The sequence below is a fragment of the Nannobrachium achirus genome (genome assembly GCF_963921795.1).
Source record: "Nannobrachium achirus genome assembly, chromosome: 8".
Lineage (NCBI taxonomy): Eukaryota > Metazoa > Chordata > Actinopteri > Myctophiformes > Myctophidae > Nannobrachium > Nannobrachium achirus.
The window spans coordinates 12,620,573-12,638,086 of NC_137817.1; the positions used below are offsets into that span (position 1 = coordinate 12,620,573).

A 17,514-nucleotide genomic window follows, 5' to 3' on the forward strand; every position below is an offset into this window, starting at 1 on the left:
ATTTACCCTCATTTAACATATCTTTGCCTAAAAAGAAACTGAAGGGAAGAGACATCGACATTGAAGGACCTGATGTTAAAGGAGGGGGGGTTAAAATGCCAACAATTGACATCACACCTCCTAAGGGTAATGTAAAGGGTGACCTCAGTGTTGAAGGGGAGGGAAAGGGAGGAAAATTCAACATGCCCTCTGTAAATATAGCTCTCCCTAGCATAAAACTACCTGAAAGAGATGTAAAGATTCAGGGACCTGAAGTTAAAGGTGGGACATTTGAAATGCCAAAACTTGACCTGTCAATTCCAAAAGGTAAAGCAGAGGGAGATATTGATATCGAAGTACATTCAGGAAAAGGTGGGAAATTTGAACTGCCTACTATTGATCTATCACTTCCTAAAGGCAAAAGCAAGGGTGAGGTCAGCATTGAAGGGCCTGAACTGAAAGGTGGAAAGTTCAACATGCCATCTATTGACATTTCACTTCCCAAAGGAAAAGCTGCGGGTGATATTCACCTTGAAGGTCCTGAAGGAAAAGGAGGCAAATTCAAAATGCCCAAATTTGACATTTCACTTCCAACCATGAATCTGCCAGAAGGGGATGTCAAATTTGAAGGTCCAGAGATGAAAGGGAAAGTTGAAATGCCAAGCGTTGATATTTCACTTCCCAAAGGTCAAGTTGAAGGTGATGTCGACCTTGTAGGGCCTGACGGAAAATTCAAAATGCCCAAATTTGATGTTTCACTTCCCAAGTTTAATCTTCCAGAAGGGGGTGTCAAAGGACCTGAAATGCCGAGCATTGATATTTCTCTTCCTAAAATGAAAGGTAAGGGAGGAGAAATTGATATTGAAGGACCTGAATTGAAAGGTGGAAAGTTCAACATGCCGTCTGTGGACATTTCACTTCCCACAGGAAAAGTTGAAGGTGATGTCCACCTGGAAGGTCCTGAAGGAAAGGGAGGCAAATTCAAAATGCCCAAATTTGATGTTTCACTTCCAAAGATGAATCTGCCAGAAGGTGGTATCAAAGTAAAAGGACCAGAAATGAAAGGAGAGATGGAAATGCCAAGCATTGATATTTCACTTCCCAAAGGCAAAGCAGAGGGTGATATTGAGATTGAAGGACATGGAGGCAAAGGAGGGAAATTCCACATGCCCTCAATTGACCTTTCTCTTCCTAAACTGAAAGGTAAGGGAGGAGAAATTGACATAGAAGGACCTGAACTAAAAGGTGGAAAGTTTAACATGCCATCACTTGACATTTCACTTCCCAAAGGAAAATCTGAGGGTGATATCCACCTTGAAGGTCCTGAAGGAAAAGGAGGTAAATTCAAAATGCCATCATTTGATGTTTCACTTCCAAAGATTAATCTGCCAGAAGGGGGTATCAAAGGACCCGAAATTCCAAGCATTGATATTTCACTTCCCAAAGGCAAAGCAGAGGGAGATATTGAGCTTGAAGGACATGGAGGCAAAGGAGGGAAATTCCACATGCCCTCAATTGACCTTTCCCTTCCTAAACTGAAAGGTAAGGGAGGAGAAGTTGATATTGAAGGACCTGAATTGAAAGGTGGAAAGTTCAACATGCCATCACTTGATATCAATCTTCCTAAAATAAAATCACCAGAGGGAGAAATGAAGATTGAAGGCCCTGATGTAAAAGGAGGAAAGATTCATATGCCATCTGTGGACATTTCACTTCCCACAGGAAAAGTTGAAGGTGATGTCCACCTGGAAGGTCCTGAAGGAAAAAGAGGTAAATTCAAAATGCCCAAATTTGATGTTTCACTTCCAAAGATGAATCTGCCAGAAGGGGGTTTCAAAGTAAAAGGGCAAGAAATGAAAGGAGAGATGGAAATGCCAAGCATTGATATTTCACTTCCCAAAGGCAAAGCAGAGGGAGAGATTGAGATTGAAGGTCCTGAAGGAAAAGGAGGTAAATTCAAAATGCCCAAATTTGATGTTTCACTTCCAAAGATGAATCTGCCAGAAGGGGGTTTCAAAGTAAAAGGGCCAGAAATGAAAGGAGAGATGGAAATGCCAAGCATTGATATTTCACTTCCCAAAGGCAAAGCAGAGGGAGATATTGAGATTGAAGGTCATGGAGGAAAAGGAGGGAAATTCCACATGCCCTCAATTGACCTTTCCCTTCCTAAACTGAAAGGTAAAGGAGGAGAAGTTGATATTGAAGGACCTGAACTTAAAGGTGGAAAGTTTAACATGCCATCACTTGACATTTCACTTCCAAAAGGAAAAGCTGAGGGTGATATCCACCTTGAAGGTCCTGAAGGAAAAGGAGGTCAATTCAAAATGCCAACATTTGATGTTTCACTTCCAAAGATTAATCTGCCAGAAGGGGGTATCAAAGGACCCGAAATGCCAAGCATTGATATTTCACTTCCCAAAGGCAAAGCAGAGGGAGATATTGAGATTGAAGGACATCGAGGCAAAGGAGGGAAATTCCACATGCCCTCAATTGACCTTTCCCTTCCCAAAATGAAAGGTAAGGGTGGGGAAGTTGATATTGAAGGACCTGAACTGAAAGGTGGAAAGTTTAACATGCCATCACTTGACATTTCACTTCCAAAGATTAATCTGCCAGAAGGTCCAGAAATGAAAGGGAAAGTTGAAATGCCAAGCGTTGATATTTCACTTCCCAAAGGACAAGTTGAAGGTGATGTTCACCTGGAAGGGCCTGAAGGAAAAGGAAGTAAATTCAAAATGCCCAAATTTGATGTTTCACTTCCCAAGTTTAATCTTCCTGAAGGGAGTGTCAAAGGACCTGAAATTCCAAGCATTGATATTTCACTTCCCAAAGGCAAAGCAGAGGGAGATATTGAGATTGAAGGACATGGAGGCAGAGGAGGGAAATTCCATATGCCCTCAATTGACCTTTCCTTTCCCAAAATGAAAGGTAAGGGAGGAGAAATTGATATTGAAGGACCTGAAATAAAAGGTGGAAAGTTCAACATGCCATCACTTGACATCAATCTTCCTAAAATAAAATCACCAGAGGGAGAAATTAAGATTGAAGGCCCTGATGTAAAAGGAGGAAAGATTCATATGCCATCTGTTGACATTTCACTTCCCACAGGAAAAGTTGAAGGTGACGTCCACCTGGAAGGTCCTGAAGGAAAAGGAGGTAAATTCAAAATGCCCACATTTGATATTTCACTTCCGAAGATGAATCTGCCAGAAGGTGGTTTCAAAGTAGGAGGACCAGAAATGAAAGGAGGGATGGAAATGCCAAGCATTGATGTTTCTCTTCCCAAAGGCAAAGCAGAGGGAGATATTGATATTGAAGGTCATGGAGGCAAAGGGGGGAAATTCCACATGCCCTCAATTGACCTTTCCCTTCCTAAACTGAAAGGTAAGGGAGGAGAAATTGACATTGAAGGACCTGAACTGAAAGGTGGAAAGTTCAACATGCCATCACTTGACATTTCACTCCCTAAAGGAAAAGTTGAGGGTGATATCCACCTTGAAGGTCCTAAGGGTAAAGGAGGTAAATTCAAAATGCCAAAATTTGATGTTTCACTTCCAACCATGAATCTGCCAGAAGGGGATGTCAAAGTCGAAGGTCCAGAGATGAAAGGAAAGGTTGAAATGCCAAGCATTGATATTTCACTTCCCAAAGGAAAGGCAGAGGGGGATATTGAGATTGACGCACATGGAGGCAAAGGAGGCAAGTTTCATTTGCCTACACTTGATATCTCTCTTCCTAAAATGAAAGGTAAGGGAGGAGAAATTAACATTGAAGGGCCTGAATTCAAGGGTGGAAAGGTCAACATGCCATCAGTTGACGTCAACCTTCCTAAAATAAAGTCCCCAGAGGGAGAAATGAAGATTGAAGGCCCTGATGTAAAAGGAGGGAGGTTTCACATGCCATCTATTGACTTTTCACTTCCCAAAGGAAAGGTTGAAGGTGATGTCAATATTGAAGGCACTGAAGGAAAGGGGGGGAAATTCAAAATGCCCACATTTGATGTTTCACTTCCAAAGATGAATCTGCCAGAAGGGGGTTTCAAAGTAAAAGGGCCAGAAATGAAAGGAGAGGTGGAAATGCCAAGCATTGATGTTTCACTTCCCAAAGGCAAAGCAGAGGGTGATATTGAGCTTGAAGGTCATGGCGGCAAAGGAGGTAAATTCCATATGCCCTCAATTGACCTTTCCCTTCCTAAACTGAAAGGTAAGGGAGGCGAAGTTGATATTGAAGGACCTGAACTGAAAGGTGGAAAGTTTAACATGCCATCACTTGATATTTCACTTCCCAAAGGAAAAGCTGAGGGTGATATCAACCTTGAAGGTCCTGAAGGAAAGGGAGGTAAATTCAAAATGCCAACATTTGATGTTACACTTCCAAAGATTAATCTTCCAGAAGGGGGTATCAAAGGACCCGAAATTCCAAGCATTGATATTTCACTTCCCAAAGGCAAAGCAGAGGGAGATATTGAGATTGAAGGACATCGAGGCAAAGGAGGGAAATTCCATTTGCCCTCAATTGACCTTTCCCTTCCCAAAATGAAAGGTAAGGGTGGGAAAATTGATATTGAAGGACCTGAATTGAAAGGTGGAAAGTTCAACATGCCATCACTTGACATCAATCTTCCTAAAATAAAATCACCAGAGGGAGAAATGGAGATTGAAGGCCCTGATGTAAAAGGAGGAAAGATTCATATGCCATCTGTGGACATTTCACTTCCCACAGGAAAAGTTGAAGGTGATGTCCACCTGGAAGGTCCTGAAGGAAAAGGAGGTAAATTCAAAATGCCCAAATTTGACGTTTCACTTCCAAAGATGAATCTGCCAGGAGGAGGTTTCAAAGTAAAAGGACCAGAAATTAAAGGAGAGATGGATATGCCAAGCATTGATATTTCACTTCCCAAAGGCAAAGCAGAGGGAGAGATTGAGATTGAGGGTCATGGCGGCAAAGGAGGGAAATTCCACATGCCCTCAATTGACCTTTCCCTTCCTAAACTGAAAGGTAAGGGAGGAGAAGTTGATATTGAAGGACCTGAACTTAAAGGTGGAAAGTTTAACATGCCATCACTTGACATTTCACTTCCCAAAGGAAAAGCTGAGGGTGATATCCACCTTGAAGGTCCTGAAGGAAAAGGAGGTAAATTCAAAATGCCAACATTTGATGTTTCACTTCCAAAGATTAATCTGCCAGAAGGGGGTATCAAAGGACCCGAAATGCCAAGCATTGATATTTCACTTCCCAAAGGCAAAGCAGAGGGAGATATTGAGCTTGAAGGTCATGGAGGAAAAGGAGGCAAATTCCACATGCCCTCAATTGACCTTTCCCTTCCTAAACTGAAAGGTAAGGGAGGAGAAGTTGATATTGAAGGACCTGAACTTAAAGGTGGAAAGTTTAACATGCCATCACTTGACATTTCACTTCCCAAAGGAAAAGCTGAGGGTGATATCCACCTTGAAGGTCCTGAAGGAAAAGGAGGTAAATTCAAAATGCCAACATTTGATGTTTCACTTCCAAAGATTAATCTTCCAGAAGGGGGTATCAAAGGACCCGAAATGCCAAGCATTGATATTTCACTTCCCAAAGGCAAAGCAGAGGGAGATATTGAGCTTGAAGGTCATGGAGGAAAAGGAGGGAAATTCCACATGCCCTCAATTGACCTTTCTCTTCCCAAAATGAAAGGTAAAGGAGGAGAAGTTGACATTGAAGGCAAAGGTGATATAGGAGCAGACCTAAGCCTCAAAGGGGATGTAAAACCATTCGTCAAGCTACCAACAGTTGACATCTCTGCTCCCAAAGTGGATCTTGACTTTGGTCTGACTAAACCTAAAGGGGACGACGTCGAATTGGAACTGCTGAAAGCAGAGGGAGGGAGGCCCTCCTCAGGAGGAAGCTTTGACATGCCGAATGTCTCCCTAAAAATGCCAAAGTTCTCTCTGCCCAAATTTGGTGGCAGAGTCAAGAGTGGTGATTGGGAACGCCATGGCCCCAAGGGCAATATGTCTCTCAGCCCACCTGATGCAGAGGGTGAGATCAGAGCACCATCAGTAGAGTTTGATGGAGATGGGAAAGTTAAAGTCAAGGTTAAAAAGCCTAAAATCAAAATGCCCTCATTTGGAATTTCAAAAAAGGATGCCGATATGACTGTTTCCTGTCCCGAGGTGGATGTCAAGGTGAAGAAAGGGAAAATTGACATTCCAAAAGGCAAACTACCAGAGGGAGAGGTTGTTGCTGCACTAGAGGGAGATATGGGGGGGAAAGGTGGCTTCCATGCACCAGGTGTCATGATCAAGCTACCAAAGTTTTCCATGCCCGGGTTTGGATCTAAAGACAAGGACTTAGGCAGGCCAGCTGGTGACATTGATGCTAAGGCCAAGGTCAAGATGCCCTCTGTCGAACTGTCACTGCAATCCCCTAAGACAGCAGAAACAGAAATCCTTCTTCCCAAAGCTGAGGTGGATGTCTCTGAAGCTGATATCAGAGGTTATGAGGGAAATCTCAAAATCCCCAGAATTCCAACTATTGACGTCTCTGTGCCCAAAATAGACTTGGATGTCTCCCTCCCTAAAGTTAAGCATGATGGAAAGACAGAGGGAGAAGGGGGAAAATTCAAAATGCCAAACATCAAAATGCCAGATATTGACATGTCACTTCCAAAAGGAAAGTCTGGAAAGATTGATGGACCAGAAGTGGAACTGAAAGGAGATGCAACTAAATTCAAGATGCCTCAAATTGCAATGCCATCAGTAGATTTTTCCTTTCCCAAAGGGAAATCTGGAGACCTAAATATATCAGATGTTGAAATAGAGGGAGAGGAACATGGCAAGTTTAAAATGCCTCATGTAAAAATGCCTAGTGTTGATATATCTCTCCCTAAAGTAAAAGTGGGAAAGATTGACACACCAGATGTAGATGTTGACGTTGAGGGAGAGGGAGGCAAATTCAAAATGCCTGGTATTAAATTGCCAAACGTCAATATTTCACTGCCCAAAGGAAGTCCTGGTAAGATTGAAGGCCCAGATGTTGAAATAGAGGGAAAAGGAGGGAAATTGAAAATGCCTGAAATTGATATTTCATTGCCAAAAGGAAAGATAGATGGTCCAGAGGTTGAAATTAAGGGGGAGGCAGGGAGATTTAAGATGCCTCATGTGAAAATACCCAATGTTGACATATCACTTCCTAAAGGAAAGATTGAAGGACCTGATATGAAGATCAGAGGAGAGGGTGTGGGATTCAACATGCCACACATTAAAATGCCCAGTGTGGACATATCTCTACCTAAAGGAAAAGGTGGGAAGATTGGAGGATTCGATTTAGAAACAGAAGGAGTTGAGGGAGGGAGGTTTGAGGCACCTCATGTCAAAATGCCAAATGTTGACATATCGCTGCCCAAAGTAAAAACAGGAAAGATTGATGCACCAGATGTGGATGTAGATATTGAGGGAGAGGGAGGAAGATTCAACATGCCTGGCATCAAAATGCCAAAAGTCGATATAGCACTGCCCAAAGGAAAGTCTGGCAAGATTGAAGGTCCAGAAGTTGAAATCGAGGGACAGGCAGGGGGCAAGTATAAGATGCCCCATATGAGAATGCCTGATATGGATATTTCTTTCCCAAAAGGAAAAACTGAAGGTGCTGACATTGAAATGCCTCAAATGCCACACATTGACATCTCTCTACCCAAAGCAAAGACTGGCAAAATTGAGACCCCAGACATGGATGTAGAATTAAGCGGAAAGGGTGGAGAATTTAAATTGCCTAATGTGAAAATTCCCACTGTTGACTTTTCAATACCTAAAGGACAGGCTGAAGTTGGAGGGCCAGATGCAGAACTAAAAGCAGGAGGAAAATTCAAAATGCCACACATGACGCTGCCCTCTATAGATATTTCACTACCAAAGTCAGCAAAGATCGAAGGTCCAGAAATTGAAGGACACATGAAAATGCCTGAAGTGGACATGTCTCTGCCCAGGGAAAATATTAGAGGACCAGAGGTTGAAATGGAAGGTGGAAAATTAAAGATGCCACATATCAAGATGCCTAATGTCAGTATATCATTACCTACAATGAAATCTAAAGAAATTGAAGGTCAAGAGCTAGACATAAATATGGAGGGAGGAAAGGTCAAAGGGCCAGATATCAAACTTCCACATGTAGATATAGCAATGCCAGGCAAGGCCGAAATTAAACTACCCAGCGCTGAGCTCACATCACCAGACCTTGATTTAAGTATTGCAAACCCTGAAATTGAAACAGAAGCTCATGAGAAAGCTGGTCTCCATGTGGAGGGAGATCACAAGGGATTGAAACTTAAGATGCCAACAATAGACATTGAAGGTCCAGTTGGAGACCTGGAGCTCGATTTGGGCCTTCACAAAGGAGAAGGAAAGAAGAACAGGAAGAAAATTGAATTACCTGATTTAGATCTCAACTCATCAGGAACAGGTGTAAAGGAACCTAAAGTAAAAGGAAATAAATTCAAGATTGGAATGCCAAAAATGAAAGGCAGTGGAGACACAACCGTAGAGGTTAAAACGCCTGGAAAGGAGAAAGACAGTGAAGGGGTGAACAGTCGGTTCAAAATCAAAAAGGCCAAACTTGGCAAGGGCAAGGTTGAGCTGCCGGAAGTTGAACTTAGTAGCCCAAATGTCTGCCTCCCTGATGTGGAATTCTCAGGTCACGGACAGACAAATGACAGACTGAAAATCAAACAAAGCTCAGGTTCTGAAAGTGACCACAGCCTGTCAAAGCCCAGCCTGGAAATCAAAGCCCCAAAAATACCTGACATAGAGTTTGACATCGGCGCATCACACGAAGAAGATGATGATGACGGAAAGGGACAGAAAATCAAAATTCCTAAATTTGGTGTCCCATTGCCATCTATCTCCTCTCCTGAAGGTAGATTGAACGTCTATGGGTCAGACATCCGCTATGAAGGCCCCAAAATGCCCAAAGTAAAGAAAGCTGTGTTTGTGCTGGCAAATCAACCTGAAACGGACGAGTATGCAGCATCTACAAGACTCCCAGAGGAAGTAATCACAGAAACTGAGACAGGAGATGTCAAAATAAAGATTCCCAAAATCAAAATGAAGCCGACATTTGGAAAGTCAAGCCCCAAAGATAAAGGAATCACTGTGAAAACAGGTGAGGTGGAAGGTGAAGAGATATCAAAGGGAGGGTACATTAAAATGCCCAAAGTCTCTTTCTCCACAGCAAATACAGACTCTTTTGATGTTAGACTTGAAGGTGAAGGTTTGAGTTCAAGCCCCAGCAATGAGGACAATGCAAGTTTCCACAATGGCTCCAAGGATGACAAAGGCAAGTTCAGTGGTAAAATCAAATTTCCCAAGGTGGAGTTGTCCTCTCCTTACACCAAGATGAGTAGCGGGGAGGAGGACTCGGAAATGACTGTTCAATTGATCAGTGATTCATCACCAGGAGCTGCAGAAGGAGAGAACAAAGGGCTAAAAGTCAAATCAGAAAAGATGTCCTTTTCTGGCTTCAGTAAGAAGAAGGGAGGTAAAGGCATGGGATGGGAAGAGGAGGAGATGGAGGCCAGCGTGAAAATGGTGTCATCTCATGCCAGGACAGAAATGTTAGAACGGGACAGTTCTGAGTCTCCAGACCCTTGGTCCTCCATGGAGATCACCCCAGGGAGGACCCATACTTGGGATGAAGCAGAGGTCGAGAGTGGAGAGCAAGAGTCGTCCCCCTGGTTTAAAGTGCCCAAGTTCACCCTGAAGCCGCACTCCACAGGTATGATTAAAATCAGAATCAGAAGAATGAGAATTACATTACATTGAAGAAGGATGAATAATTGTTTAATTTAATTTAATAATAAAATGAGCTATCCACCAAAGAAGTGACCTGCAGTATTGCAATTCACCTATTCTGAATGATTAATACTGTATGCCCAACAGAGTCTAGTTCTTTACTTGATTGAGTAAACAACTAGACTGCACTCTGTCAAGGTGCAAACTTGCGCTTTGTGCACTCGTGGCCATATATGGCCTACTTGTGCGCTAGCAGAGTGCACAAGTACTGCGATCGGTGCTGTTCGGTGTTGTCCATATGTATGTGGGTGGGCAAGTTGGCACTCTGTCGAGGTGCGAACTTGCACCTTGTTATTGATATCAGGTCGCACTTGTTGGTGGTGACGTCACCAAGAACGCTGCTCCCTCATTGGCTAAAGAAAGGCCCTGCTTTTGTACTGTCAGCCGGAGACAGACGGCTGGAAACATAACTTTGATATGACATCAGACCATTTTAAAACTATTTATCCTCCCCAGGGGCCAGCAAATTCTCCCTTTACCATTTCTCCCTTTAACACTAAAAACAGTACTCTATTATTAGCGACAGAGAGATGGTTGTGTTGTTACATGGGTTAAATCAATATTAATATCATCCTTTCTGTGTTTTTTCTCTACTACATTAGATTAAGTTTCCTTTCCGTCAAATGCTGTTCTTCTCCATCATTTTCCTTCTCACCTCCTCACTGTTACTCTCCCATCTTCTTCCGCCTTCCATCTCTTCTCCTTTCTTCTCCTCCCTACTTCTGTCCTCCCTTGCATTCTTTACTTGCATCTCCTCCCCTTTCCTCTCCTTTCCCCTCCTCTCCTCTCCAGGATTCCTCCAGATAACCCCGGAGGGCTCCCCCCAGGCCAGGCGGAGGGGCGAGATAGCCGGTGAAGGCGAGGTCTCTGGGAGCTTCTGCCTCCACACCTCGGGGCTGGGCTTCACGACCCAGGAGGAGTCCGAGGAGCAAGTCGTCTCCTCTGCCCAGGAAGCACATGGTGAAAGCACTGTCACCATGGTGACCAAGACCACTAGAACCACCCGGCACTTGGTTACCACAGAAACTCGCACAGGTGAATCTACGACGACCACCTCAATGACGACTCGGGGAAGTCGGGATCTGTCAGAGTATGAGTACTGAGTAGCCTGATGGCGTGGAACTAAAAAAAAGTAGCAGAGGAGGAATGTTGTAGCCTAATAATAGTTGCTCAAAAGTCTTTTTTTGAATTTGCTTTGGTGAGGGTGCTGTGTTGGTGTAAGCTAAGCCTACACAACAGCAAAAAAAATGTTAAAGGAAGAGTTCTCTCTTTTATTTTAAATACAATCTAGTGAGTTATGAAGCTGATGAAACCCCACGGCTTTTCATGAGTTATTACTATGACAGAGTAATATATTTCCTGTGTTATTTTCATTTTAAATGTGACCACTTTTTGTTACTGTTTTTCGAAGTTTTGTTTAGTCTATTAGATTTTGTTTGGATTTACTGTTTCACTTTGAATGTAAACATACCAATGTCCAATTGATTGCATACCGTATTTATTGTTGTTTATGTTTTGCTCAAAAAGTGTCAATGTGAGTTTTTCACTTGCCTATGCACCATCATGGATTTGAACATGATTTTGTGATTGGTGATTTGCAAAAAGAAAAAAAGGAAAACTAAAACCTTCAACCAAAATACACCAAAGTGTTATTTATGTAAATAGATCTATATAATTGCTGTTTAAAGCAGCCTCCCTTAAATGAAATGTAATTATTTTCATATTCAACATGAGTAGGACATAGGAAAAAAATATATTTTACGATGTTATGTCCTATTCTTGAAGGAAAGTGTGAGCTTTCAAAGACTATTTCTATTTTCCGCTTTACATTTATATTTTAGCCAAGTTTTACAAAGCTATGAGTATAAGCAGCTATGGTGACTTGCTCAATGGCAAGTCAACAGGATGTTGTGGAGATCAAACCTTACACCTTTTTACATGAATTAACTAAGTACCTAAAGATGCTGCTACAATGACAGATTGGGCCATGTTTGGCTAGCCTTTGTCTCACATCTAAAGACAAATTAAAAGTGAGTTCTGCTGGGATACACCTAATACAGTTGAAAGAATCCAGATGTTGAAAGGTGTTCCTAAAGTAATGAGGGTTTCAGAATCTTAAAACACAAGAGAACAGAGGCATTCTCCACTCTTAAAGCAAATAACACTTTGTATTGTATTTCACATTTCACATTCACACACTGATGATGAGGGAACCATGCAAGGACACTTCGACATGCAGCCGGTCGGAGCCAGGGATTGAACCTGGCACTTTCCGATTTCAAGATTTCAAGCTGCTCTAACTCCTGAGCCACTGAAGCCTGGGCAAAGGACTAAACATAATGTAGCATTATTCTCAATATCAAAATTGTTTTATTGTGCAAGAATCTTTCTTAAAGGACCACTTCACCCATTTTCAACTTCATCTTCATATAATTGTTCCTCACTAATGGTACCTTTTTTGTCAGCAGTGTATCAGAGGAGGAAACCTGCCTATTTTAGTGTTTTATGAATGCAAGAACAATGGCTTCTAGCATGCTAACTTTCTGTTTCTGTTAGCTTCGATTCCCCATCAATGATGATGTGAGTGAGATATAGGCGGGTTTCTGAACTGTCCACAGCACTCCTCTGAGACAGAGAGTAAAAGATGGTACCCTAAGAAAAATGGTACCCTATTACAATAAGCATTAATGAGGACCAATTATATTAAGTAAGGTTGAAAATGGTTGAAGTGGTCCTCTAATAACATGGCAACCCCTCTATTATTATTACAACTGGACAACTGAATTTCCCCCTTGGGATAATAAAGGTATCTATCTATTATGCTGTATCTGATGATCCTATTTTCTAATAACGAATTATTTGTTATAATTCAACTCTAAGTGCCTCTGTCCTCTAGATTTTCTAAGAAAGTTTGTAGTCATATAGCACAACATTCTCTAAAGCCTTTGAGGCATGACTCGTCACATTTTTACCTCCTCAAAGACATTTGATTTATTTTCTCCTTTTCTGTTTTGGTGAGGTTGATAGATACTGTAGTATATGAAAATGTGTGCTAAGCTGTAGCCCTGCATGTGGAGTAAGTCCTGACAATTATACACTCACAGTTAAACAAGCTACCAACTTATCATTAACCATTTTTTAACACAAAGCCTTTTTTTTGCAGGTATACAGTATATAGATAGCGAGTGGTGAGGAGAGAATAGACATGTCACGTCACTATAACGCACTCAGTGCTCTATGCACTCATGTGCATAGAGCAATTTTGTTACATTTCTGGGTTCCCTTTAAACAGTTTTTCAGAGCCAATTGTTTTGTCATTTTTGCATTGGAGAAAATGTAGGTTAAGATATCAATAAACATTATACTATATACAAGTATTGCACCTTGTGCTGTATTCATGTGTTGGATCATACTTCTTTCACTGGTCACACAAATAGCTATCTACCAGCTCTCAATGGCTGGCTATAAATTGAACAATGTTCAATATATATATATATATATATAGACCTATATATATATATATATATATATATATATATATATATATATATATATATATATATATATATATATATATATGAGAGAGACAGAGAGAGAGAGTATGGGGTCCCTGCTTCGTCTCTGTCTCAGTTAAGTGGTCCTTGGCCTGAAAACCCGTTGAAGACCCCCCTAGTGATATTGGCTATTTCTGTTAGATTATCTCAGACCGTTTGTCCAATGTGAGTATTGTGAGATAAACAGCGTCCTCTGTTGGACTGCACCAGCACAACACCTTATTGGCCTGCACTCAAATGTAATTTATTTGGAGGACTGCATTCTTCAAACTTTTGCACCATAAATAAACCAAGAAATGCTGAGCTGGCCCTGACTGGGCAGTTTGTACATGAGACTTGGTTATGTCATGGATAAACAAAAAAATAGGCCTATTACTTGCATGCTATAGCGTGGCGCAGGCGGGTGCTAGGCCTATGCATCCTATGCCATGCCATGGGAGCTGTCCAATTATAGGTGCTGAAATAGGCTAGGATACTGTCTACTCTAGACAGAGAATAGATCAATTACACAAGCAACAATGGAATTAGCATTTTATTTACTACTTAACAAGCGCTCGGAGTTGGGGGAAAAAATATTTCCAGCTATAGGCCTAATACACACAGTAAAGTTGCTGGTACTGAATAAATGGAAACATTATCACCTGTCGTTAATTTCAATATAGCCTACTGTTTTCTTTTTCTAACACCATCATTAAAAAAAGCACATTCTTCAGAGGTATTGCAGAGTAGGTTGCATACATTTGATGTGTAGTGCATTGTTTCTCAAAGTGGGGTCCGGGGGGGGGGGGTCCTTGAGGGGGTTCCAGGGGGTCCTCAGCAAAATTATGATATAGTTGATAATTGGGAAATATAGAGACCAACTTGACCCTTATGGGGCTGTAACTGAGTGTACAAATGGACCCGTTATGGTGGTCCGCGGTCTAATGCAGGGGCCCTCAAAGTGGGGTCTGAGGACCTCCAGGGGTCCTTGATTGGGTTCCAGAGGGTCCCCAGCTAAATTAGTTAATACTATATCAAAATAACCTTGACCTTTTGAATGTTTATTTTTTTCTTGACATTTTTAACATCACAAATCTTGTTTGGGGTCCAAGGCACAAAATACTTTCAGATGGTGGTCCACGGCCAAATTGAATTGAATTTAGGGGTCCTTGGCATGAAAAGGTTTGAGAACTACTGGTGCAGGGGAGACAAACACCTGCCCGCTGGCGCCCTCTGGTGGCTCAGCTTAATTTTAAACGGTTGAAAGAGCTAAAAAAAAATACCCTCTCTGGCTTTTCACCGATGAAAAATCATAGTAGTAGACTCAAGACTGATATGGCTATGTTGCATGTTGAAATATTATAATTCCGAATCCGATATTAAAAAATCTATCCCATTCCCAGGCAGAAGGACACCACATGCAGGGAGAAAAGAGAAAACCACTGCTTTATCGATCTTGGGCGCACTGTACTGCCTATGGAATAACCACCATAGAATAAACAGAGAGAGGTAGGCGGGACTTTGGAGGGGAAGGTGGTAAAGTGGGGCGCAAAGGTGCATGACGTCTTCCCATTGTGTGTGAGTCAGTCTCTGCTCTACACTCACGAGCAGCCTGAGCCTACGCGGCTGACGATGTCGTGCGACGTAAAGCTGCCTGCGAGCGTTGAGTGAGTGAGTGGGCTGCAAGTTAAATAGCTCCCCGTCATCCCCCGCTGCTCAGCCCAACCGCACGCAGCCTACTGCGGTAAGGATGCGTACCAGTACCACCGCCACGCACGATGCTGCTGCTGCTGCTGATCCACATCCACGACGGTCCGGATGACATGAATGGCGCTGGTGGATGGCAGAAGAACGAGAGCAGGGGGGCCAATGAAAAGAAAATAGGACTGTGTGTTCTACAGTAGAGAGAGTGGTGTTGACGTGGAGAGAAAGGACTAATATAGTAGTTCCTTCCGCTGATTCTAGCGCTGCACAGGCCGGGAAGGGATCAGGAGGATGATGCCTCGCTGCCAGACCCACTGAAGGATGCTCCAGAGCCCGATCGACATACAGTAAGCTCCATCCGTCTGTAAGCAATTCAACAATTGGATACTGTGGATAATAAATACACTATAACAAAGACAGACAATAGGATCGATCATGGTGAGAGCTAAATGAGAGGCTTATGCTGGACCAGTAACGTTAATTAATAGGCTATGCGCTGCATGGTTCCAAGTAGACACATGCATTTTACGTTTTGGCTAATTGGGAATTTTGGTGAATTAATTACCCGTGGGTTGATGGGTGCATCGCCGTTATGGGTTCATTGATGTCAACGTGCGATCTGGTATGGCCTATTTCTATATGTCGGGGTTAAGTTAGCCTATTGATTTAATATTGTAGAATATTATTATTATTATTATTAAGCCTATTATTACGGTAGGCTATTATTAGATGCAGTAGCAGCTAATAACAGTCAACATCGGAGAACAAGAAGGCATGGCGAGATATGTTGCACGCTGCATTTCATATTTAGGTTTAGACTACAAGTGGCGCCACGTATGTATTTATCATATGATGTTTGTATGATAATTAGTCAGTCTATTCTAGATCTATGGACTGATGGTATTGGTTGTTAACCTCCTATAATTTATTATAGTCTACTTTAAAACAAGTCTCTTTGTGTAGGAGTACAGTGAAAAGGTTCAAGGTTTTAATTGGTTGACCTTTGACATGCTCACACCCACACACACCCACACACACACACACACACACACACACACACACACACACACACACACACACACACACACACACACACACACACAACACACACACACACACACACACACACACACACACACACACACAGGGTTGTCAGGGTAGTGTGTACCTCTTTTTTCAGTGAGACGCACATTCATTTATTTATCTGATTGGAATTATCTGATGGCCTTCTAAGAAAATAGATACATGATTGAGTTGTTTCGTGTGACCCTGACAGTTAAATTTACTTTGATTTGATTTATTGATGTAATACACAAGTAATATTACATACATTGTCACACCATTATCAACAGGACATAGACCAGGGGTCTTCATCAGGGGGTCTGGGACCACTAGGGGGTCCTCAGAGTTACTACAGGGGGGCCACCATTGAAATCCTTGTGTGATAGGATAATTATTTTCAATTAAAAACTTTGAACCCTCAAATCCCTATTCTGAGGAGAACTTTAGCCCAAAATGGCAGATCTACAAGCTAGCTTGTAGAACGTCTATTTTCAGCAAAGAGGTTTGGTGTAGAGTTCAAAAAGAGCATACCAAGTACAGAGTGAAAGGTCAAGTTTACTACGTATCGATGATTGAAGTGACTAAATGTCTGAAAAAACATTAACCTGAATCCAACATAGACGGTGCTGTCAAACTAGTCGATGAAAATCTGCATAACTCTTAAGACGTATGTAGTGGGGGTCCCTGCTTCATCTCTCTCTCGGTTAAGGGGTCCTTGGCCTGAAAACGTTGAAGACCCCTGCTATTGACACAAAAAAGCCAGTGGCTAATTTCCATTGCGGCCCTTTCAGTCCACTTGAAATATGAAACAAACAAACACAACCTAGTTTCAATTATACATCCCAGAATCCTTGAATGATTTAAAATGCTGGCAAGGACCCACCAAATCATACTTTTCTATTATAAGGCTCTGATTGCCTCCTTTGTTTTCCTTCTCTCTAGGTTGTTTTTTTGTCTGCGTTCACTCCAACAAACCATTGTGAGAAGAGCATAGCTTACAGAGGCTGTGAGGCTGCGATGAAGCTGCGGGGAGCGGAGTGTTGACAACGCTGTCAGCCGGAATCAGTCGGCGAGAAACCCAAACCACTCATTATCTTCTTCATCATCAACTCTGACAGCTCCGACGGTTTACCGGGGCCGTCTCCCTTTGCCGGGGGCCAGTGGAAGTTAAGCAGTAATTAGGAGTCTCAAACTCAAGTCTGACTCAGTGTCAGACAAAAAAGGAATGCATTTCTCTCCTCATTTAATGATGTTTTTGTCCTCCCCATCGGAATGAGCTCTCAATCCTTTGTTTAATAAGGGATTATTGATGGTAGGGAAGCTCTCTCCATCACGACGGCACAGTCATTTCTTTTCCAATTTGTATTGAAATGAGCTGTTACATATCAATGAGAGATACTCGATAGAGG

General features: G+C 42.2%; 1 protein-coding gene across 1 annotated transcript; it reads left to right on the forward strand.

Moving 5' to 3' along the window:
• The first annotated feature begins 139 nt into the window (after positions 1–139).
• On the forward strand, positions 140–13,011 carry prx (periaxin). The gene is made up of 2 exons (XM_080732373.1): positions 140–9,729; positions 10,409–13,011. Exons 1-2 carry the CDS (start codon positions 183–185, stop codon positions 10,411–10,413), a joined length of 9,552 nt encoding a protein of 3,183 aa, XP_080588499.1. The 5' UTR covers positions 140–182; the 3' UTR covers positions 10,414–13,011.
• Positions 13,012–17,514: the final 4,503 nt, after the last annotated feature.